General features: G+C 41.0%; 3 protein-coding genes across 7 annotated transcripts in view; 1 reads left to right on the forward strand and 2 right to left on the reverse strand.

Annotated features, from left to right (window-relative positions):
* Positions 1-148: 148 nt before the first annotated feature.
* On the reverse strand, positions 149-10,851 carry tbc1d31 (TBC1 domain family, member 31). Of its 3 annotated transcripts, none has more exons than XM_085473334.1 (23): positions 10,441-10,851; positions 8,389-8,529; positions 8,074-8,189; positions 7,578-7,756; positions 7,247-7,398; positions 7,005-7,164; positions 6,568-6,768; positions 6,272-6,445; positions 6,105-6,184; positions 5,880-6,026; positions 5,272-5,405; positions 4,890-5,023; positions 4,592-4,771; positions 4,266-4,498; positions 4,076-4,148; positions 3,856-3,935; positions 3,629-3,764; positions 2,938-3,030; positions 2,454-2,582; positions 2,185-2,340; positions 1,361-1,430; positions 1,109-1,279; positions 149-853 (listed from the first exon to the last, which is right to left on the reverse strand). In XM_085473334.1, the coding sequence occupies exons 1-23, from the start codon at positions 10,509-10,511 to the stop codon at positions 705-707; spliced, it is 3,159 nt and encodes a 1,052-aa protein (XP_085329460.1). In that variant the 5' UTR covers positions 10,512-10,851; the 3' UTR covers positions 149-704. The 3 variants fall into 3 exon arrangements, with proteins under 3 accessions (XP_085329460.1, XP_085329461.1, XP_085329458.1); XM_085473335.1 differs by having other exon boundaries at positions 2,938-3,012; positions 6,105-6,199; XM_085473332.1 differs by having other exon boundaries at positions 6,105-6,199.
* A 1,141-nt stretch (positions 10,852-11,992) lies between these two features.
* On the forward strand, positions 11,993-17,351 carry derl1 (derlin 1). The gene is made up of 8 exons (XM_085473344.1): positions 11,993-12,340; positions 13,755-13,866; positions 13,979-14,043; positions 14,680-14,706; positions 15,244-15,339; positions 15,512-15,564; positions 15,682-15,792; positions 16,903-17,351. The coding sequence occupies exons 1-8, from the start codon at positions 12,188-12,190 to the stop codon at positions 17,042-17,044; spliced, it is 759 nt and encodes a 252-aa protein (XP_085329470.1). The 5' UTR covers positions 11,993-12,187; the 3' UTR covers positions 17,045-17,351.
* A 1,287-nt stretch (positions 17,352-18,638) lies between these two features.
* Positions 18,639-23,532, reverse strand: part of zhx2a (zinc fingers and homeoboxes 2a) — a 28,205-nt gene continuing 23,311 nt past the window's right edge. For all 3 annotated transcript variants that reach the window (XM_085473340.1, XM_085473341.1, XM_085473343.1), the window contains 4 exons: positions 22,200-22,446; positions 21,909-22,065; positions 21,437-21,556; positions 18,639-20,840 (listed from right to left, as the gene is read on the reverse strand). In XM_085473340.1, coding sequence (XP_085329466.1) covers positions 21,439-21,556; positions 21,909-22,065; positions 22,200-22,446 — 522 coding nt within the window. In that variant the 3' untranslated portion in view covers positions 18,639-20,840; positions 21,437-21,438. The remainder of the gene's footprint in view (positions 20,841-21,436; positions 21,557-21,908; positions 22,066-22,199; positions 22,447-23,532) is intronic.

Raw genomic sequence — 23,532 nt, forward strand, 5'->3', positions numbered from 1 at the left:
AAATCATAAATCCTCTCATCTAAATTATAACCCAACCTAAATGCATTCTGAATACAGAAAAGTGTGACTGCAGATATTTAAATTAAAGTTTGTTTTTTAAAAATACATGACTCTGTTAAAGAAAGTCATAATGACACAAAGATCAATGCAGATTTTTAAATGTTTTTATGCAAATAGATTTTAAATAAAGCAAATACAAAATACATTAAAGTAAAAAAGGACTCATGTAAGAACTGCACATCTGTTAAAAACATGACAGCAAATTTAAACAGTTTATTCTTCATTATGGACTCTGCAGAAGAAGCGTGTGAGTCCGTTACACACAGTACCGAGAGTATGTCAGATGGTCTTACACACTGCTTAAAGAAAAATAGTCAAAGCTGGTTTTTGAGAGAACCACCCAAACATTACAGGTTGATGCGAGCAACAATGTGCACATGACATGAAGCACAAACAAAGCCAGAAACTGAAATAAACTGTTTCTGTTCTCGACTTGTGTTTTGCTAAAACATGAGTTTTCATGAGGATGAAGAGTGGAAGCTGTTTGACTGCATTTGTACTTTAAGGTGGAGGGATGGATGGCAAAAACATTCTTTGGAAGCAGTTAGCTCATCGGTCTGATTCACTGTCCGTCTGTTCCAGAGGTCTCGAGATAAGAATATGTTTCTGTGACTCTGTGAAGCCAGAGTTTGAGGGAGTTGTGGTCACTGGGAGGACAGTGTGTGGACAGACTGTGAGGAGGCAGAGCTGCCCTCTTTGGCTCTTGCTGCCAGCTTCTGTCTCAGTTCTCTGATTTCCTTCAGCAGTTCTCTCTCACTGCTGTCCAGCTGGGCCCGACCTCGGTCCAGTGAGACTGACAGGAAAAGAAAGAAAGGATTACTGATACAAAAACACATTTGACAAAGGAGGACAGAAGGAAGGCAGCTTCACAGTTTGTAGTTGTGCTCCAACACTTGACAGATTAGTAACAGATTATTATAATCAGATTATAATCGTGCGGTGGTTACAATAGATCATTACTTGAAATACTACCCAGCTTTGGTAAACCGATGGGGAAATACATTTTGCCACTTAATTTTTAAAAAACATGGTGATAACAAGGACTTACAGTTGGTGGAGGTGCTCTCTGAGGGTGAGCTGCTGTTCAGACACAACACCTGACTTCCTGCTGGTCTCGCAGTGGTGAAGGAGTTAGTCCTGACAGGAGTGACGGCACCGTGTCTGTGTAGAGGGTCTCTACTCAAACACGGTGACCTTATCCTCGTCTGCCCCTCACCATCTGATAAACAATAAATACACTGAGATGAGTCTGAATAATAGACTGTGTGTGTGTCTGTGTGTGGCAGTGAGGCGGTAATACCTGTAAATGCTGAAGGGCATGGTTGGTGATGATCCTGTAGCAGAGCTCTGAGAGTCATCACCTCATCCCACTGCAAATTAACAAGCAGTCATTCTTTAAATGAACAATGCTCACATTACATCAGATGATGATGATAACAATCAACTGGGATCACAAAGATTTGTCTTAAGGTCTCACATAAAAGCCCAATAAAAACTCATATATTCTGTCACTTTTCAAGCCGACACATAATAAAAATCAGGGCTGCAGCAAACAGTTATTTTAGTAATCAAGAATTCCACTGGTTATAAATAATATATAAGCACTCTCAAGTACAGTAATGTCAAATAAAGCATACATGCAATCTAAACTAAGGCATAAAATAAAATTCCCATTACTCTATTTTCTTGAAGGGGGGACTTTCTGACATTAGGAGGCAAAAAGAGACTGGATAGATTTGGTGTGTGCTCGTGTGCCCTGTGCTGTGATACCAAGTTGTTGTTATGATGTTTTTAATAATAATTCAGTGTCCAGCCTAACAGCCCAAGGTCAGTGGCTTTTTACTGGTATATGTACATTTTATCGGTCTTTATAAAAATCTTTTATTTTTATTTTATGTTTTTTTTTTATTTTACTTTATAGAATTATAATCTAAAACAAAATATTCTATTTCTCTATAAATCTGAAAAACAAAAGCCTTGAAATAAATATGGTCTAGTACACCCCATGCCGCCCCTCCCCCATTAATCAGTACTTCAAGTTTTACTCAAGTTTGTAACACAAGTGTATGTACTTCTTAAATGCAGAATGTCTGTATTTTTGCCAGCTCTGCATGTTGTTCTCACCTTCCTTCCTGCCACATCTCCCACAGTGTCCGTCTCTGTCAGTCCCTCTCTCGTCCTGTCCTGCCCAGAGTCCGCCTGCTGCAGGCGTTCCCTCACCTCCCTCCAGTCTGACTCCAGGCCCAGCTGACGTGCCCCTCCGAGGAACTCCTCCCGGCTCTGTGTGTGTGTTTGTGGAGAAATATGATTTAGGTGACTCTACTGCTCCTGTTGAAAAGCCAGATGGACACACGACTTCATGTTTGACAATTACACTGGAATTTGTAACTAGCCTGCATGTCTTCCTCAGCGTTACGCAGCAGCTCTGTGCAACTCTTTCCCTCTCTTTCCGCCGGCCTCGTTCTCCTCTCCACTTGCTCCTCGTCCTCTCGTCCTGCACGCTCCTGCTCTTTCAACAAACGCTGGGACAGTGGTGGAAAAACCATGAAAGAAAAGCAGCAAAACTGATTAGACAGTGGAACTTTTAATAACAGTCACAGTGCTGGGAATTATATAAACATCTGTGAAACCACATTTCACAAGACTTTACCCAAAGCGTAACAGGTCTCATGCTTGAGTGATCTTAATTGAGCATTTAACTGGAAGCTGTAACTGTTTTGGCTATAACCAAAACTTGGTTCGTGAAACACATTTTACTTAGAAATTGTTTTCCAGGTTAATGAGAGTCACTATTGGAAAGAAATGTACTAACACAAAGGGAAGAAGTGCAGAGTGAAGGAGGTGAGGCTGGTAGGGAGTCAGGAGGGTGTTTGTCACCTGTTCAAGTTGTTTCCTTTGAACCTCCATCTCCATCTGTCTGACCTCGAGATCCTGGACTGCTGCAGCTGTCTCCTGGTCATAAAGAGTCATCTGCAGCACAAAATATCAACAAGCACATAAATCTCTGTGACAATACACTGAGTCATTTTGGTGTTCCGGTCCATTACAGGATTTATAATGTGCTAAACTTCCACTATATGAACCAGATTACTAACATAGTGAAGTGTACACATACACATCTAAACATTAACATCCATCCATCCGCTTATCCTTTTCAGGGTCGCGGGGGGTGCTGGAGCCTATCCCAGCTGTCATAGGGCGAGAGGCGGGGTACACCCTGGACAGGTCACCAGTCTGTCACAGGGCTAACACACCTATGGGCAATTTGGATTTATCAATTAACAATTTGGATTTATCAATTAACTTGGACTGTGGGAGGAAGCCGGAGTACCTGGGGAGAACCCACGCAAACACGAGGAGAACATGCAAACTCCACACAGAAAGACCCTGCTGGCCTGATGGTGGGATTGAACTCAGGACCTTCTTGCTGTGCGGCAACAGTGCTAACCACTATGCCACCGTGCTGCCACGTACTAAACATTACCATCCACAATACACAGAAGAGATAAATCATTGAAACTTGAAATCTACCAGTATATATGTTTTATGTGTAACTTGCTGCATTTACCTTCCTGCTGATCTCCTGGTCTAGTCTTTGTAACTGTGAGGCTCTCAGGTCCTGCTGGTGTTTGAGAAAGCGTCTTCTGGTTGTGTCCAGCAGCTCTAAATCCTTCACCTTGAGCTCTCTCTTCATGGCGGCCAACCTGAACAACACAGCACAGTGTCACCAACCCATTCTCTGAACTCCCGTCATTCATTTAAGTCATACTTCATTTTCAAAGGTGCAACGTGTACTTTGCCCTCTGCTGTGTCAGTCTCTCCTCTTCCTGTGACAGAATGTTTCTGCGCTGTTCTTCTGCTTTCTGCAGCAGCTCCTAAAACAGATTCAATTAAAACAGTAAAAACTGATTCCCTTTATTTCCACTTTATTTTAAGTGTTTGTTTGTGTTGAACGCCGCACAGTCTGAGGATTACAGTAATATACTCCTTTCAGAATTCGGAAAAATTAATCTACCTGTTGTGCATAAAAGGCCTCCTCTTCAGCCTGGCGACGTAAAAAATCTGCACGCATTGCTGACACCTCCTGCCTGAACACACACTTACATGTTATGCCTTCTTCCTCCCTCCTTATATTAAGTTTTAATATTTACTATTACAAAAAACTTTTTTTTTCTTTCTTTATTATTGTTTTGTTTTAATCTCACCTCTCTCTGAGATACTCCATCTCCTGCAGTCGTATCTTCTCCTTCTCCCTGCTTTGGTATTCCACTATGAATTCTGGGTAATGATTGAACACAGGGTACTGGCCTTTGGTCAGTGGTGTAAAGTCAGAGAGCATGGCCCTGGGATGGATGTCAGCTGGTGTGCTGCTCATGAGTCGGTAGGCCTCCTTTACCATTGCTCCAACATCCAGGTTGTTACGATGGTGGAAGAAATACTACAGAAGAGGAGAGACAGAAAAGTTCATTATGTGTCAAAATTTGTGTTCTCCTGGATTAGATTAGATGAGAAAAAATTATGGGAAAAGTACCTCAAAGTCTTGCTTCTGTGAGCAGAGGAGGAGAGGCTCACGGCAACAGATGATGTAAGCCACACAGGCCATCAGCAGAAATGATGGATGGTTGGAGAAAATGTTGTCAAACAGTTTCAGCCACTCATCCCGAGTCAGAACCTCTGAGAAGAAGGTCTCCAGCAGGGGCCACACGAAGAGCTAGAGCAAGCGGGGAGAAGTGTCATAAAAGTGCAGAGAACGTGTGATCCCACTGAGCGCGTGCAATTTTATGGCACATTATCTGACAGCCTCTCTGTGGTTCTGCAGCTTCTGTTACCTGCGAAGTAACGCCACAGTCCACCAGGTGCTGCAGCAGCTCCTTGTCATGATGAGCCAGGACATTCTCTGCCATGTTCAGGATATTCAGTGGAGGGTTGGGGAAATACTCAAACCAGTGCTGGCACCAGTTCACTGCACAACCAAACAACTGAATCAGCAGAGATTCCTGTGAAAGGTTCAGGTTGACTAAAAGAAAAGAGGACTTTTGCATTTGGATCAAATTTATATAGCAATCAGAAGTGTCTGTACACTCTAAGCAGCAGTGTATTTTGACCTCATGCTTGTAGCAGTACCATTCTCAGACTGATCAAGTTTTCAAATGTTTGCCGATGTAATATTGCAAAAACACACAGCGATGATGGAGCTCTGTAAGAAAATACCTATGACAGTGGCCACCACTTCGAAGCAGAGCATCGGATTGTTCTGGAAGAGCTTGACAAAAGGAAAAGCTACCAGAGGAAGGTATTCCACCTCTCCAAAGATGGCTGCCCAGTGAGCTAAAGCAGACAACACCCTGTGAAGAAGACAAAACAAGCAGTCACAATGTTTTTGGGTCCAACTATGCTGTATGCTCATTAAACATACAAATCTGGCGGTGGTGGTTCTTCAGTTAACCCATTAGTGCCCTTTTACACACAGAGGAAAAGTTCCTGTTAAGGTTTCAACATCGAGTCTTCTATAGTTTTCTTGACAGTAAAACTGGGTCAAGATGGACTGAGAGACACCAACACTTGTGTAAGTTTTTGATTTGCCTTTTTGTCCTGTCTCGCACTCTCTTTTCTTTCCCCTCACCCCCAACAGGTTGCGGAGGATGGGAGTTTTTCCTTCCCATTGTCGCCAAGTGTTTGCGTGATTGTTAAGGTTTCTTTCAAATAGGTACTCTATCTTTACCCTCCAAAATAAAGCGCCTCGAGGTGACTGTTGTTGTGACCTGGTTCTAAATAATTAACACTGCATTGAATTGGATTATATGCGTGAGTGTGAGCACCTCTGCAGTCCTCTCAGCAGTTTGTGACTTTTGATGGGGTATTTCTCATGCAGAGTGAGGAAGGCTGAATGTAGGCCTTTGTCTGTCAGACTGCTGTATGCTGCATGATTCTCTGGCAGGCACAGCAAGGACCGCCACACAAACATTCTGCAATGCAAATATAGAAAATTACTTATTATTTTTCTACATGCATGCCTAAATCTTCCTGGTGAAAGTTGTGTTTACCTGTATTTAGCTGGGTATTCTCCAAATGCCTTTAGCAGAGCCACCAGTCTCTTCTTATTTAAACCAGCTGGAAGTTCATTCTGTTCACAAAGAAACTAAATTCAAAACAACCCTTTAGCTTACACAGTCATTACATCCACAAAATGATGTGTGTTCTAGCAGTTTACCTCTTTATCCTCAGCTGTAGTCCCAGCAGGAGGTCTAAGGGTCTTCACTTGTGTGCGTCTGCCTGAACTCTTGGTTGGTCTTTGAACAGCCTCTGACCTTACCTTGACCTTTAGGTTTGAAAAGTCCTGATCAGCTTCACCACCAGAGACTACTGCCACCTGAGAGGGAGGCGGCTGTGGAGAGTGCCAGGGTAAAACAAACAATCAAACACACACACGCGCACACACAAAATTTCCAATCAAGACATGTGGTAACTTTTGGTATGAACCCTATTCATCACATTCTTGCTTGTCACCTTGTTTAATTCCTGCGTGAGACTCTGGACGCTGTAGATATTGACGCTTCCATTATCCATGATCGCCACAATGTGTCGGCCGTTAGGGCTTACTGCCACTGTAGTGATGGATTCATCATGGGAACCCACGTGAAAGAGAAGCTTGCATGTGTGAATGTGGATGAACCGCATCACACCATCCTGGCTCAACACACCCAGTGTCTATAAGACATCAAAATTATAACCAAAAAGGAAACTGAGAAATTCAGAGGAAATGTACAAATTAACAGCATATAGCCATATTAGTTACATGCCAGTTAATTTTCTCTTCAATGTACAAGATATGAGATTATCTTAAAAAAAATCTACTTGAGGAATAATTTTTGAGAACGTTATTTTTAACATGAAAACAAGAAAACTGGAAAAAACCTAAACCCTTCTGGTAGTGCTGTTTGTACCTGGCTGGCTCCTCCGTCGAAGCTGTCGGGCAGGAATTCCAGCTGTCTGACAGTTCGAACCTGCGTGGGCATCTGAATCACCCTGAGCAGCTGTTTGGTGTCCAGACACCACAGGTGCAGCAGGTTGGAGCGCCCACCTGCTGCAAGGCTCTTACCGTCACTGCCAACACAGCACAAGTATGCATTAGTTAGAGACTTTTGTAAGGGGCTGTTAATGAGTGGCTGTGAGATGAGAGACCCACCGTGTGACAGCAAAGGCCTTGTAGAAGATTCTGGGTCCACAATCGGGAACAGGGAGCTGGTATTTGCAGAAAAGTGTGTCACTCTCCCACGCAAAGATGGAATCATCACTGAAACAGCTGAGGATGGTGTTGCTGAGAGGCAAGAAAAACACCTGCAATGCAAACAACACCTGACGTGGTCAGTCCACAGTGTGGATGTCCATTCATTTATATCAAATTAGTGCGTCTCGACCTATAGCACCTAGAACAAGCTCCAGCTCACCTGCAACCATTAATTGCCTAAGCAGAAGAAAATGGATGGATAGTTTGCAGAGCATGTCTGCATGCTCACCCTCTGTATGCCTACAGACTGCCTGATGTTGAGCTTTCTCTTCCTTTGGAACGTGTCCAGGTCCCAGAGCTGCGCTGTGTCTGAGGATGTGGTGATTGCATAGCGGCCTGAGCTGTGGACGGAGATGGATGAGACTGCTCCCTCGTGACCTCGCATCCAACTCACCAGCTGCTTAGTGTCTATGTAATTAACCAGAACAAGTTAATTTGTAGTTCAAAAGAAGAACCAAATTACACATTTTGGATTAAAATGACCAGCTGCTACTGGGAGAAATGAAAAAACCCACAGAGTGCTGGCTGGCTGTGGTTACAATAAAGAAAATCCTTTAAAATTTTTTTGTTAAGAATAAAATTACAATTCAATTTTATTTATATAGCGCCAAATCACAACAACAGTCACCTCAAGGCGCTTTATATTGTACGGTAGACCCTACAATAATTCCGTACAATGAACTACAAATGAAAAACTAAGCAGCACTTTATGTGTGAGGACGTACCTTTGTCGAAGCATTTAATAGTGTAGTCAGCCAAAGCCACGAGGAACTCTGTAGTCCTGCGGAGGCTAAATGCCAAAGAAGTGCACGCCTGTCCTGTTTTCTGCACCAGCCGAAATCTATCAATAAAATAAAATCAAATAAATTTCAAAAGCATCAAAGGTTTTAAGACTCCATTCTGAATATATTTAATATTCTAATTCAAAGGAAGAACATTTATGAATCAAACAATCCTGGTTGATAAAAGTAAATCCTAAACAATACAGAATTCTGTACATTTATATACTAAATAACCAAGTGTCCCTCATAGCCACACACCTGTTTCTACTGATGTCAAAAACATAAATGTTGCCATGGTGATCCCCAGCCAGGAAGGAATCACCAGTGGTGTCGAAGGCCACGTGGAGGAAACGCACCGTCTTGGCCTGCTGAGCAGTGCGGACCACAGTCACTAACACACTGAAAAAGGCAAACAAGGCACCTCATCAGAGACAAAATAGTGTCTGAGTGAATCATCGCTGCTCCCTAGTGGTCACCTAGGAAAAGATCTACTACGATCTCTCTGCACCTGTCTGCATTAACCACCTGAGGTCTTACTTACACAGGTGTGGGATATGAGCTATGTTAACATTACCTTAGGAATAGAACAATTTCTCACTGGCACAGATTCTTTATAAAAGAACTGAAATCGAAATCAAATTTCATCTCTGGGCTCCTTGATGGTGGTGTGAGAGAATGTTAGAAAGAAAATGAGTGAATAGATCATTCTTGCATTATTTAATATTTTCTAAAAACAATAACCTAAAAATGAATGATTAGCAACAAGGATTCGACCTAAATGAAAAGAACAAAATTTGCTTGTTACTAAGTATTATACAAATTTTGCATAAATTTCGTTCACAGCAAAATATGATCAACTAGCACGAGACATTCAAAGCATGTTTTCTGTAAGAGAAAGAATTTAACTACATAATTTAACAACCCCAAGATGACATCTGACGACCTCCCATGAACCCTTAATGACGAGTTATGACACGTTAGTCAAAGATGTGGCGTGACGACCATGTGATGTTTCCAGTTTTTTTCAAGGGCAGCTACAGAGGCAGAGACCACCCTCTTTAACTTCTGATGCACACTCACTCGTTCTGTTCTACAACCAAATATGACAGGAAGCAACAAAAGACCTCCAAGGTTTTACTCCTAGTAGGGTTTCAAGGAGTAAAGAGTTAAAGGTTTTTGCAACTTGAAAACAGTCACTGTGCGTACTACAAGAAAATATTTTTGTGTTTCTGTGTGTGGAGTGAAACTAGAACTGAAGCAATGTGCAAAGATAAAGCAGTTCAGAAACAGGTATAAAGATAAGGTTTTCGTTAGGTATAAGAAAGAGAGAGATGTTTGAATGTCAATAAATGTCTCTGGTTAATTAGTTAGAATTCCAGGTTTATTCAGATTTTGCAATCAACACACCAAAATTGGAGGTATTTGGATTTTGTATTTCACACAGTGTATGTAAATGCAAGTAAAAGTGAAATTATAAATATGTATATTGTTGTTATTGAGGTTAATATCAATAAAGAGGCAGGATAAACAATAATGGATTTACTGGCAAAGAGTCGGGTTAAATAAGTGTGCACTTCTTCCCACTCTTTTGGATATGTCAACTAAGTCAGCCAAAGTGAAGCAGTGTATTTTGCATGACTTTCTGTGTACTGCTTCCATGTTCAAAAGAAACTGAACTAAACAGCAAACAAATAAATGCCAGGTCTCTCTTGGAAATGAGATTTTTAATCTCAATGAGATTTTTTACCTGGATAAATAAAGGACTAATAATAAATAATTGCCATAGACAATTTCATCCATGTCTCATCCACGGATGTTTGATTGGGGTGAAATTTGGGGTGAGGTCACAGTGCACTAGTCGCAACATTTTTATATTCATGAAGCCAGTCAGAGACTTGTGAAGAAGATTTTCATTTATTTATTCAAAATTTCCTTTAATTTGATTCACATTCAAACATAAATCATTTGTAAATCTGCGATTTGCTAGAACTACAGTTAAAGTTTCATAGTTTTCTAGGATTACTGCTGCCTTAATGAACTAGTAAAACATAACTAATTCTTTGATTGCAATTAGTAAATAAAATAACTCATCACAACAGTAGTAACGAATCAGTATTCGTTATGTAAATACCAACAGACAGCAAAAATACTTAAAGTAAGAGTGCCAAAATACAGCAATCACGGGAATACAGACTGACAACTTAGAGCGCTATGTGTAATAAAGATGCCCCGCATGTAAATGAGTCCGTGCAGCATCAGCTGCTGACAGTCTGAGAAACTAAAGAAGACTTTTGTGAAAATTAAACCTACCTCTTCCCCGGTGTTGGTTTTCGATGCCAGATTTTACCCTCCTCTTTGTTCCCAATGTCCGTCACCTCCATTTTCAAAAAAGTCCACACAGTTCAGGAGGTAAATTTACAAAACACCGCTTGAGTTAACTTAATGTCACTATGATATAGCATGGCTTCCCCGCTAGCAGGTTAGCCGGCTAATCTTTTTACAGGCGGGGTAAACAGCGGCAAATTTAAAAGAGTAACATTGACGAAGTGCGGTAATGAGAGAAACCGTTAATGCCCTCGATTAAGGCTTAGCAATGTAATTCAGATTTAAGTAGTGCCCTAAAGGTTTAGCTGACCCCCTACGAACAGGTTGTATTCACTTGTTATTGTTTTGTTTATTTTATTGGTTGGGTTTAAGAACAGTTATTTTGTCGCCCAAAATTGACGAAATACGGCAGAAGGCGTGGCCAAGGAACATGAACGCGAGGTTTTTTTTCCACCCCTGTAGATTTCTTTTTCCACAAGACCCAGAAAAAAGTGAATATTAAGTAAATTTTTATTTAAAAATAAAATTGAAAAAATAAATACGTGACGTTTATTTATGTATTAGTGTATATTTGTTTATTTTATATATTTATTCATACATTCATCTACATCTACACAATAAAGCTCCGAGTTTTTCAGTTATTCTTTTTATTATCATAAGTTTTCTTATCTCATATGTCAGACCTCCAAAAGCCATTCTAATACTTAAGTATGTAAGTAAAATATCCAAATCCTTCACCCACTTCTTTAAAGGCAGAGTGAAAGATAAAAGGTAAACTCCAGCAACTGAACCCTGAACTGAACTGATAATTAATTACGATTAACTGATCGCCACCACTTTTTAAAAAAGCATTATTTCGTGCCCAGTTCTCTTCTTGTGGTCTGTTTTTAGATCTCCACAGGGGGCTGCGAGAACGGCGTCGTTCGGCACGCCTCTTTGTGTTGCTGGCTGCCTCTGGATGGTCAAGTGAGCGTGTTTGCAAATTTCACAGGAAGTGCAATAAAATGTAAGGCAAACAAGATATTGTTAGATACTGAAAACACATCCGGTTTAAATGGTTAAATTAAGAGCTTTTTATAAACGAATTTGGTCAATATATGTGCAAGCACACACGGGTTGGCATGTATTTACACTTTATCGTCAACTGTGCACATCCTTAATATTATAAATGACCCCACGAACTGATCATACTGCCTAAGGACCTTTGTAACACTTTTACACAGCGCGAACAGGAATGGTTTCTCTAAAATTCTTCATTTTATGTGTGTATCCAATCACAAGTGCTGTTTTCTGCAACAAGCGTTTAACTTTAAAATGAAAGCATTCCAGTACGCTCAAAAATGCGTAATTTTCCATTATTTGCCTCGGATAAACGTAGTTTGTTAATTGGTAATAATAATTTAAATTATATTTTTGATTTTATTTGTCTCTAGTTCAGTAATAGTCATATAGTAAGTAAATTTTTTTGTTTTGTTTTATCCAGTCTGTGGTAACAGTTGTCGAATTGGGTTTTACTTTGGAAAGCTAAACCGGATGTTTCCTTTCTGATGTCAGTGGCTTCATCGTATTTTGAAGCTAGCTCACCGTGATTAGCCACGTCATGTAAACTTAACAGTGGAGCAGTTGTGATATAAAGACAGGAAGCAGTCGCTGATTTGGGAAGGACTTTAGGGAATTGTTAAAGAAGAAATTTTATTTCAGGTCTCAAAGTTGGCAGTAATCCTATGGAAAGATGTCAGATATCGGGGACTGGTTCAGAAGCATCCCTTTCATCACCCGGTACTGGTTTGCTGCCTCCATTGCTGTTCCCCTTATAGGCAAATTGGGATTGGTTGATATCAGGAATCTCTTGCTATTTCCGGAGATGGTCTTCAGCAGATTTCATGTGAGTGTTTCTTGGTTTTTGGTAACTTGTCTGTCTGTTGGATTAGATAGCGGATAAATGCTGAGTTACTGTCTTTTGGAAACTAGGAGTTAGTTAGCAGGTGGCTAGCACTGCTAACTCAGGAGGCCTGAGTGTGGGGCAACCAATGAGAGGGCGAGACGCAGGAGGGTGGGACTTCCGGATGTTGTCAAAATGCTTGGATATGTAGTGACGCTGAAATGTAAACCAAATATGAAAACAAATACATATTTTTTATAATTTAATTACCAGAGAAGTATAGACATGTTTTATTTTAAAGTATTTGTTGTGGAAATATAAGTTAGTTTTAGTGCGCTCTCGTCCACAAGGTGGAGACATGTATTGCAGGGGATGTTATGAAATTAGGCCCTCAGGCACTGTGAAGGCCTCTAAGTGGGTTCGTGCAAGCTTAGGGCATAGGTGTAAATCAGTAATCAAACACAGCTCAGGGCAAAGGGAATCGGTCAGTGTGATCACTTTAAGTGCTGAAAAGTAGCTACCAAGTAATTCACTTCATATCAGTTCTAGTACTTAACTTAGAAGGACATGTCATGATTTCCACCTTCAGTAATTCGAAATGTATCTCACATCTATAGTTAAGGGATAATCTGAAGAATATTAAATATAAATAATTACAGCATTAATACAGTACTTTGCTATGTACTTTGTTTGCAGTGGTATTACTGTGTTTTCTTAAGTGAAGGAATAAGGTTCTTTTCACTGAACAATCCATGCACCTTCTGGAATTATTGGACTTTCTTGCTGTGGATTATTAATCTTAGGACATGTTGATTAAAACCACAGTTAATTTCATTATGTAGGCAGCCTATTGTATGGCTAATGAAAGAAAGCAAAATAAACTGAAATAAAAGTGTAGTGCAGAGTCAGTATACTATATATAACCCCCTGATCTTTATGAGCCTATAAAATGTCAAGTTATAGTTAAGATGGTCACGCAAGCTGTGTGAAAGCATTGAATATGAGACTCTGTTGATTGAAAAGTTATTAACCTTTTGTCAAGTCCCAAACAACAAAATAAGATTTTTTTTTTTTGTTTGACGGCACAAAAACTGGATAATGGTATGATCAGACACTCCTTTAAATTGTAACTGCATCTTGTCTTTTGCCTCCGGATTAATGGGAATTTAACCATTAATTCCCATTAATTTTTTAAATGTGGTATTGATTCAACTTCTTTTACCAATTTTCAAATATTACTGTGAGGAAACACACACTCTGCAGAGGAATACCACACAGGAAGTAATAATTTGCAACCCACATGAGACTTAATGTGTTACAGACTTGGTGGTGAACATCTGGATGTGCAAACAGGCACAGCGACGTTGATGTCTTACTGATTTTTCTGTTGGGTTAATAACTCTTCTGCTTATTTCAGATCTGGAGACCAGTGACAGCCACTCTTTATTTCCCAATAACCCCTAATACCGGCTTCCTGTACCTGGTCAACCTTTATTTCCTCTACCATTACTCCACTCGGCTAGAGACAGGTAAGCTCACCGGCCTAGGCGGTTTATAAACATACAGTGCTCTTTCTAGCATCTTGTTTTCATTTGTGTCATCATCATCATCTTCGTCCTGATTTTCTTTTTCTTATACCAGGGTCATTTGATGGCAGGCCTGCAGACTATATCTTCATGCTTCTCTTCAACTGGATTTGCATAGTTGTATCCTTTCAAACTGGCAATTCCTGTTTTAAAATCTCACATTTTAATCTACCTAACAGGAAATCATTCTTTCATCATCCAGCTACCTCCCTGTTAGCCTGTTTCCCACTCTACCATTCATTCTGACCCCTCCTGCATTTCTCTTTCATCTTCTCTCTGCCTCTCTCTCGTTCGCTGCAGCAGTGTGCCATGTCAGGGTGGCTCTGTGCCAGCGGCCCAGTGTCAGTCTGCCCCTGCAGAGCAGAGAAACCTAATCTAGGTCACATGCAGCACCAGCAGTACACTCAGGCCCACATCTCAGCTCTCTGTCTTCTTGTGAGAGTTCAGCTCAGATTGGGTGTTTGCTGCTCAGACATTTCTCCTTTATATGGGAAAAGCAGCAAAACTCTACCTCATCCAAACAACATGTTCAGTCTTTGTCAGTTCAGCTAAATGGTGAGAACGGTTAAAAAAAAAAAGTGGGGGTCTCCCATGCCAAGGTCAGATGCCTTGCTCAAGTGGAAACGGCAGAGGTGACTGGCAGCTTCCAAAAACTGGTGTAGGGGATTTGAACTGGCAACCTCCCGGTCCCCAGCTGTTCTAATTGTACAGCTCCAGCTGTGATTCTATTGTTGTCGTCCTTGACTCAACCTGCAGATAACCGGGCTGCTGATAAACATGCAGGTGAGCATCTTCCTCGTCTGTCTCTCTCTCTCTGCATGTAGACTGCTGTAGCGTCTATATAAAGCATTTGTTTACAACTGTCCTTTGAAATCTTAGGAGTGTTTCATAACACAAGACACCCACTTTAAAAAGGAAAGGTTTACATTTTGGAGAAAAAAAATAAACACTGCAGAGACGCTGCCACCTGCTCCTCTAAAGCTTACTAATTTATGCGGCATTTCACAAAGCGTATCCAGACCATTTCTTTCTGCTCCTGGCCAAGAAGTTGCATTAGGAAAAAAATAAAATTGCACAGATTAAAGAGCAGCGCATTAACTATTAGGTGTGCTAGTACCGGTAAGTGGATTTGACTGTCTTTGGACAGAGCCAGGCTGTTGTGTTGTTTGATGGTATGTGACAATGAACTTGTGGTGGTCGTGGGATGACAATGTGCAGAAAAATGAATCAGACTTACATAAACTAGATGTTTTGCAAACGTACTGTAAAAATACTCCTGGCATGTTGATTGTGACTTGCTGGTTTTGTTCATCTTTTCAGCTGCTGATGATCCCGCTGATTATGTCTGTGTTGTACATCTGGGCTCAGTTCAACAAAGACACCGTGGTGTCCTTCTGGTTTGGAACGCAGTTTAAGGTACGCCTATCAAATGTTGAATGCTCTATCTTCTTGTCAGGTTCACGTTTCACAGAAATATCAGAAAGGATAAAATACACATACCAATGACGTAACTGTGACGGTTTATGCTAACTCAGCATAAATAATTCCAGGATTTTTATGAACACAATTTTCTGCTGCTTTGTTCTAGGCTCATTATCTACCTTGGGTCATTCTGGCGTTCAACTTTATCATCGGAGGATCGTAAGTAACAAATTTAGATCAAAGCCTTTAAATCTGTATTCCAGTCTGGGGAATAACTTGTACTAACTGTGTAATGGTGTTCCTGTGAGTAATCTTCCTCTCTTTGTTCTTGTGCAGATTTGTGAATGAACTGACAGGAAACCTGGTGGGCCATCTCTACTTCTTCCTCATGTTCAAATACCCCATGGACCTGGGAGGACGCGCCTTCCTCTCCACGCCAGAGTTCTTGTACGTTTGTGTGCACGCGCAGCATTTCAGAAGCGCCGTTTTAGTGTTTAAGTGTTATCACTGCATTTACTGAAGTGCACTCAGCTTTAAAACAACACTATGGAGCTTTTTATTAACACATCGCCTGTCACAATCCAGAGTTTAAACTCTCATTTATCTCAGTACACTTGGAGAATCTGCTGCTTTAGCCTTACTTTGTGAGAAGACTTAGTTATTGTGGCTCTTACAGAAAATGTGCATTCCTGCCTAATGAGTCAGTTTTACAGTTTACTTCTTTGCAACTCCAAGACTGTTTTATCAGTTAATGTCATGTTGTAATTGTCACTGGTGGCCACACTGATAACTAACAGGCAAAGTTATATAGTCTTTTCAAACCAGCAGCACAAGGGGTAACCACAACTGTAATGACATGGGGTTTGAAAGTGTTTGTTGCTCGTCCTTGCAAGGTGCAATCATGAAGTCATCTGTGGTTTTGGCTCTTTAGAAGAGCTGCACTGCTTCTAGCAAGGCTCCCATATTTAGATCACTCTCTGAAGGTCCTAATCGGACCATGTGCAAGTGAGCATGACTCAGAGACGCTGAAGGAGATTCAGACATGCACACATGGAAATGGCCAGACTGTCACAGAATGATTCAAATGCAGCAGTGGTGTTGGAAACATTGCTGCACTGCCTGAGGAGATGACCACGAAGGGGAGAGTGGTCCTGTTTAAATTGGGTACTGTTTATTTTTAATGATAGGGTTGTATTTCCACAATTATGAAACCCTCTGTTGCTCGGTTAAAATTTCAAACACAAACTGATATCTAAAGTGTCTTTTAAAAGGGTTGATTTTACCTCTGATTTCCCGTCCAATCACTTATTTGAGTCAAATGTTTGAAAATTAATTTCCCAGTGGAGGGGCTGAGGGTCTGCCACAGAATCATGTAACAACAAAGTCAAGGCAGACAACAAATTATCAAAAAACCGATAACACAGATATGTTTGTGTGGTGTAGCTATGGGTGCTTTTGTCACACTTAAAATTTATAATGCTAATTCTTCTCACCAAAACCAAACAGATTTTGTTGCTTGATTGAGTTCAGAGATCACATTTTAACATCTCTCTGCAGGTACCGGTTCTTTCCTAACAGGAGGGGAGGGGTGTCCGGATTTGGAGTCCCTCCGACCAGGAGGCAAGCTCCCCAGGACAATGCAGGGGGACTCGGAGGACGTCACAACTGGGGGCAAGGTTTCCGACTTGGGGGCGAATGAGAGAGAACTGCACTCTCTCAGCTGCCAGAAGAGCTGGGCAGCTGTTCTCAGATTTAAACGCTTGTTTCATTGAATTTGTTCTTGTTGAATCTTGAGACTTTAAATTTAATTCATGGTTAACTTTAGAAGATGCAACAGGATCAAATTTGAGAAGGCACGCATTTCACTGCCCTGCACAGCAGGACCTGGACTCTGGCTGTAGGCTCTGTTCACTAAGTAAAGTCAGCTCTACTTTTACTACTGGAAATGTGTCCATGTTAGGAAGATAGAAAATTAAATTGTTCTCTTTTTTTTGTTTTGGTGATTATTCTTGACTGCCGCGTCTATTTTCTTCTTTCTTTCTCATCTTCTTCTTACCATCCCTCTTCCGCCTTTCTAACCCACCCTGCCATTGGACTGTCAAGATGAGAGATGTTGCAGCTGCACACCAGCACGCTGTGGATTTCAACTCTTGTGTTCCTCCCCCTCCTCCTCTCACTCTCTGTGATGCCATATCAGATTACATTGTAATTACCAATGCACTGGGAGCGTGCTCCCAGCAGTCCCCTCAGCAGAACATGGGCAAAGCTATTTAGAGAGCACTGTCTCCAGGTCTGATTCTACATTGGTGTGAAATGTTTGTGAGCCTCTGTGGCACAGACCTGGATCTTTTACTGATTTCATCTGAAAAAAAAAATATAGGTAAAGATAGGATCCTGCTCTTTTTTTTGTAAATATAGCAATTGTTTATTGAAAGGTTGAGTGAGTCAGTGTGTCATTGTCTTACTTATACAGGAGACAACCATTCAGCCAATCAGGTGCCAACAAGACATATTGGAAATCACCTTAATATAATAAAACACACATTTAGCACTCATTGTCAATATTTATCCATCTGGATATTAACTTGGAAATCATTTGTTCCCTAAATATCAGGAAATAGTCGGGGGAAGCAAAGTAACGTTTACAACAGCCACAAGTAGTAAAGTCAAAACTCTTTGTGCAAAAGTCTTGAATTCCTGATTTCTTTATATTTTGCTAGGAAAGTGGGTGCAGTGATTTATTACAATGTGCAAACATACATGGACATGCTGTATTTAATGCCAAAAAAAAGAGAGTAGTTGTACAGAACAGACTTCAGGGATGGTTCTCCAGACTTCTTGAAAGGATGTTGAGGTGTGGGCTCTGGCTCTGATGGTGTTCCATTGTGTGGTTTTTTTTATCCAGGTATGATTTTACTGCATTTGTAAGTGTTTTTGTGATCATTATGCTGAAAATGGAGTGATTGCCAATCAGATGCTTTCCGTATTCTGTTACACGAGGATCAACGTACGTTTCTGTGTCCATCAATTCTGACAATATCTCCAAAACCACTGGCTGTGCAGCTGCACCCCGTGACAGAGCCTCCACCGTCCTTTACAGATGGCTGTACACACTCACTGTTTTACCTCTCTCCATCATGGCAATGAACAGTTTGAACCAGCAATTAATTTCAAATTTGGATTCATCTCTCCATAGGAACAGTTGCCAGATTTTCAGTTCATTTTTTGCGTAATTCTGCATGTCTCTACCTCGTTTGTTTCCCTTCCCTATAAATGGCTTTTTGACAGCCATCCTTCCACGGAGAACATTTCTGATGAGGTTTCAGTGAACAATAGATGGATCAACTGAAGCCTGGTGAATACGTGGTGCTAGGACCAGCACCAAAACCTCATCCCAACTCTGTAGCATGGTGGAGAGAGTACATTTTGTGGCTGCTGGCCTGGAACATTTGCGATCGCCAAGTGAAACAATTCAAAATTTTGCCAGGAAATGTTACAGAAGACTATCAGAGCAGCAGTCAATCAACTGAAGGTACAACAGAATGGTTAAAGAGGGGGAAAAAAAACCTGATCTTGATTTAAATTCTGTGGTATGACTTGATGAGGGTTCTTCAGTCAAAACACTCCAGAAATATTGAAGTGAAACAGGTGTGGGTGGGGTGGGGTTCTTCTAAATTCCTTCGCATCTTTGTACACAAGCTACAGCTACAGACATCCTTTCCCCCAGCCCACACAGTGATAGCCCAGTTCATTTCAATGCAAACCCCCTACAGTCAGGCTGTGTTTGCAATTGTGACTTAGATGAAGATTAGACCACATTTTATGAGCACTGAATGCAGAAATTCTGTTAATGCCAAACCTTCACAAAAGGCTTTAAATTTGGTGTGTGTCATTTACACCGGAAGACCAAGGGAAGGCTTTACAGTTGGTTGTGTTTTTATTGAGTTACAGCAGACTGTAAGTAGAAAATGAAAATACAAGCTGTATTTCATACTAGCAAAAAAGAAAAAAAAAACAAAATTACAGTATCCCAGATACATAACTGAAAGTGAAACTAAAGCAGTAGCAGCAGCAACAGACATTCAGCCAGCACACAGCCATACACCTGCTGTTAAACCGAGGGTTAACTGAACTTTCTTTGACTGCACAAATATTTAATATTTATTATTAAATATTTATTTCTTTTAATCATTCTTGAAAATGAGTACGAAAAAAAAAAGTTGAAGTACATGCAAGTATTTCATGACAGCTTTGGGTGCTGTGACATTCCAAATGTCTGTCTGTACAGAAATCAGCTGAACCCGATCTGGCTTTGATCAGAAGAACCTACGTAATCACCAGCGGTGTGCTCACAGATCGCAGCTGAGCAAAGTGGATACCTGACACGGCTCAAGTAAAGGAGCTTTGATTATTGTGTGCCATGCATTAAAAGGTTTTTCAAAAATATGCTTTTGGCGTTTTCAGGCAAGTTTTTAAAAACACTGGACCGCTAAGCTGAAATCCTCAGCCCGGCTGTGCTCTGCCCACTTCTGAGGCCGACGGGAAACGTCTGATAAGAGAGCTGAAAAGGCAGCACGGTGCGATCGAACAGACACTCCGCCCTCCGCTCGGTGGAGTTAATCAGGAACGTGAACATTCTGTACTGTTTCAGTGTCTTGGACATGCCCCGGGTTCTGACGCAGGAGCGAGCCGATGAGGAAAGATAACAGAGTTTAGGATGTACGGAGCGTTCATGCATCCACCCTAATGCGGTTAGTCTTGGTCTGTGGCTGTTTGTGTTCATTCTCTGGTCTCTCAGCGGTGAAGCTGTAGCTGTGTTCAGTTTGCCCAAAAGAAAAAACAAAAAGATACCATCACTCCTTCTACTTCCTTTGCTCTGACACTTCTGAGTGATTTCCATCTTCTCTACTGTAATTCTACAGAGGGCGAGTTAAGGTGCAGAAGACAAGCAAAAAGTTACAAAAAAGTTCCTAACAGTTTTCATTCAGGCGGTCATGACAATATCTATCACTACCACAGGGAAATATGCAAGTGCCATCAAAGTCTACTCATAATGAGTAGTGATTTTCAAAAAATACGTCTGATCTTCAGCAAATGACAGACTATATCATACAGTTTGATCTCAAAGAACAAAACCAAACCGAACATTCCAGGTTTTTGGGACAACAGTCAGCCTTTTTCTTTAAAAAAACAAAAAAAAAAAACAAAAAACGTTTTCTCAGGAAAACTGTACAAACTAGTAATACAGAAAATATTTACAGGGCTCTTTTTTTTTCTTAAAAAACAAAGAGAGCGAGCACTGTAGTAAGAGCAATGCATCAAGTCCAGCTTTGGCACTCCTCTAAATGTCAGGGTCTACGCTTCCATCAAGTGCTTTAATGGTGCAACTCCACAGTCCCCCAGGATGTTGGGATGACATCACAGGCAGACAATGACATCACTGCTTCCATGTTTGGCCATCTCAGGTCGTCGGTGACTCAGCAGTCAGTGATGTACTGTACAGAACCAGAGACAAAGCCTGAATCAATACTTGTGTTACAGTTCTTCCTTTCGTGTTCAAATTAAATGTGTTTCATCTGCTTCCCCAGATTAGAATTCAATATTTTTATGACAGTTTGCTGTTGTGGACATACAGTAGAAACAGAAATCTATTGTCATCTGCTCCCTTTGCTCTGCCTTCTTGTGACTGTAATGATTTGTGTGTGAACATGTAGTCCATCTCCATGCTAATTGATGGTGTCTGCTATCTTTGTGAAGGACCAATCAGAGGTAATTGCACACTAATAACTTCCTGGATAGCCGGAGGCTGCAGCTGTGGCATCTTAAAAAAGGAGCAGTTCACCATTTATTTAAGCCAAGCTTCACTTGGCATGAATAAATCTCTTAGCACGATCCATGTTTCCTATAGGATGGTTGCAGAGGACTGGAACATATCCCAGCATGAGTGAGAGGCAGCGAGACACCATGAAACCTTTGTGGCAGACTTTGAAGGTGCAATGCTTTCACACATCAGTCTTCTGTTTTTACTGCAACAGATTTAAGCTCACACTGCTAACAAATAAAAAGGGCTGTTTCACCCAGTTCAACTCACCATCAACCAGTGACCCTCCCCGGTTGCTCCAAGGTCAGAATGTCCGTGTCAGTTGCCAACCTTTGTCTTTCCGCTCCTCCTTCACCATCCTCCCCCACAGCCAAGGTCACCTTTACCCACCTGGCAAGAAACCAGACTGAAAGTTTGAACACAAACAGACTGCTTCTGGGAACTGGAAATAAAGAAAAGACTTTCTCTTTAAGCTTTGCACTGATGTTTCTAAGAAATGCAGCATAAACCCTTCATGAAAATCAGTAGCTCGGCACCCACAGCTTAGAGTGTCCATATGATGCGGTACTTCTGGACTGCTCTTGGAAAGGTATCTTAAAATAACTCCTCAGATAGGAGTTTAAAATAAATACATAAATAAAAATCAAATATTGGCAGCAAGTTTCTTCTTTTTTTTTTGTTCTGCCTAACATGACTCTGACAATAGAAGATAAAAGACTTTCTTTGCCTCTTCTTCACTCACCTTCCTTTTTCAGTGGCATTTGAGCTGTTCTGGTCTGGCCTGGTCCGGCTCAGGTCGGTCACACCATCTGCCAGTCTGTCTGTCAACCGCTGGACTTTGTCCTGCTCTGGCTGTTTGGACTGTTCTGGAGTAGATACTTTCTCAACAGCCTTGTCCACTGAACACAGAGATGTAGAATTTGGAAAATGAGCAAAAGAAGCACCAAAACAAGCCAAAGAGTTTCAGACTCTACAAAAAAAGTAAAGAAAAGAAAAAAAATGACACTACTCTATGTTCTCCTCCAAAACTTACCTTTTACAGCCTTGATTTCCAAGGAAATGCACTTGTTCTTCTCAGAACTCTGACCGTTCTGTTCCTGGCTTGCTTTCTGCTTCTCTGCAACGCCTTGGAAACCTTCCATCCAGTCGAGAGCTTCGCCGTTCTTCAGTGCAGAGCGGTGGTCCTTGAACCAGCGTACAATGTCAGTGCGTCCAAGACTTGTTTGCACCTCCAGCTGACTGTACTCCTCAGGAGATGGCCACTGGGTCCGGCAAAACGTCTGTCATGGCAAGCAACAAAGATATACGTGGAATTCAAAAATTACAAAGCAAAAACAACATGTTTTATTGGGCCTCTGTGCTCTTGCTTCAAGTTAAACAATTAGCAACTAAATAACTTGTCATACAAATATTAACAATTGGCTTATGGATTATTAAAATCTGGAATGCAGTGTTATACATTAAATGACATGTAAAAATTTGTAAAGAGCACCAATAACCAACCAAAACTAACTACAAAAGCCAACTTAAAAATGCTCACCTGAAAGGAACACGTAAATATATTTTATGTACTTTATAACATTATCCAAAATAAAGCGTTCAAAATGACAATGTATTTGTTCCACCCTGGATAACACATGCAGTGCTGGCACACAGGAAATGATGTCAATATCAATCACAGTATGTCCTTTGCCGATTAGTCACATGACCTTTTCCAGCAGAAAAAGGCAGCAGCCTTGACAAGCAGCGGTGAAATCAGCGGGTTACATGTGCAAGGAGCTCTTTTGTAGACGCAGTATTACTTCTTACACTCCTCACCTCCTCTACAGGACATCACCACTTGGATGACAGTCAATCAGCTCAGTATCAGTGGCAATAAAAGTAAAGTTATTCTTATCAAAAGATCAAAAAGCCTCACTTTCCAGAATAAAACCTTTTGTAATCTCTAGTGGATGATTGTCACTCTAATCCCACATGAGTAACGTCTCGTGCTCAGCTTACTTCCACCTTTGTAACATTTCTAGACTTCGCCCTTTTCTTTCTTTCTCAACACAGCATACAAGCCTTGGTTCATAGTCCAGTCACCTCATTTGGATTATTCTAACTGCATTCTTTCTGAGGAGTTCTTTTCTGGGACACCAATTGGCTCCAGATGGTAGAGATCTCTACAACAAGTCTACGGACCATATTACGTCCACCCAGCTCACTCGCTCCCCATTTCTTGGAACTTGTTACGATAGCACCTTTGTCAGCTTGACTCCTTGACAGAGTTCAAATATCAGCTGAAATCCCATTTGGTTCATTTACATATGATCCTGTTTTAGATGTTCTATGTTTAATATTTTTGTTATCCTGACCTTTCAATA

Source organism: Copadichromis virginalis, linkage group LG11, assembly GCF_057382275.1.
Source record: "Copadichromis virginalis isolate Kocher_CV1m ecotype Utaka linkage group LG11, C_Virginalis_male_GT1.1, whole genome shotgun sequence".
Taxonomy (NCBI): domain Eukaryota; kingdom Metazoa; phylum Chordata; class Actinopteri; order Cichliformes; family Cichlidae; genus Copadichromis; species Copadichromis virginalis.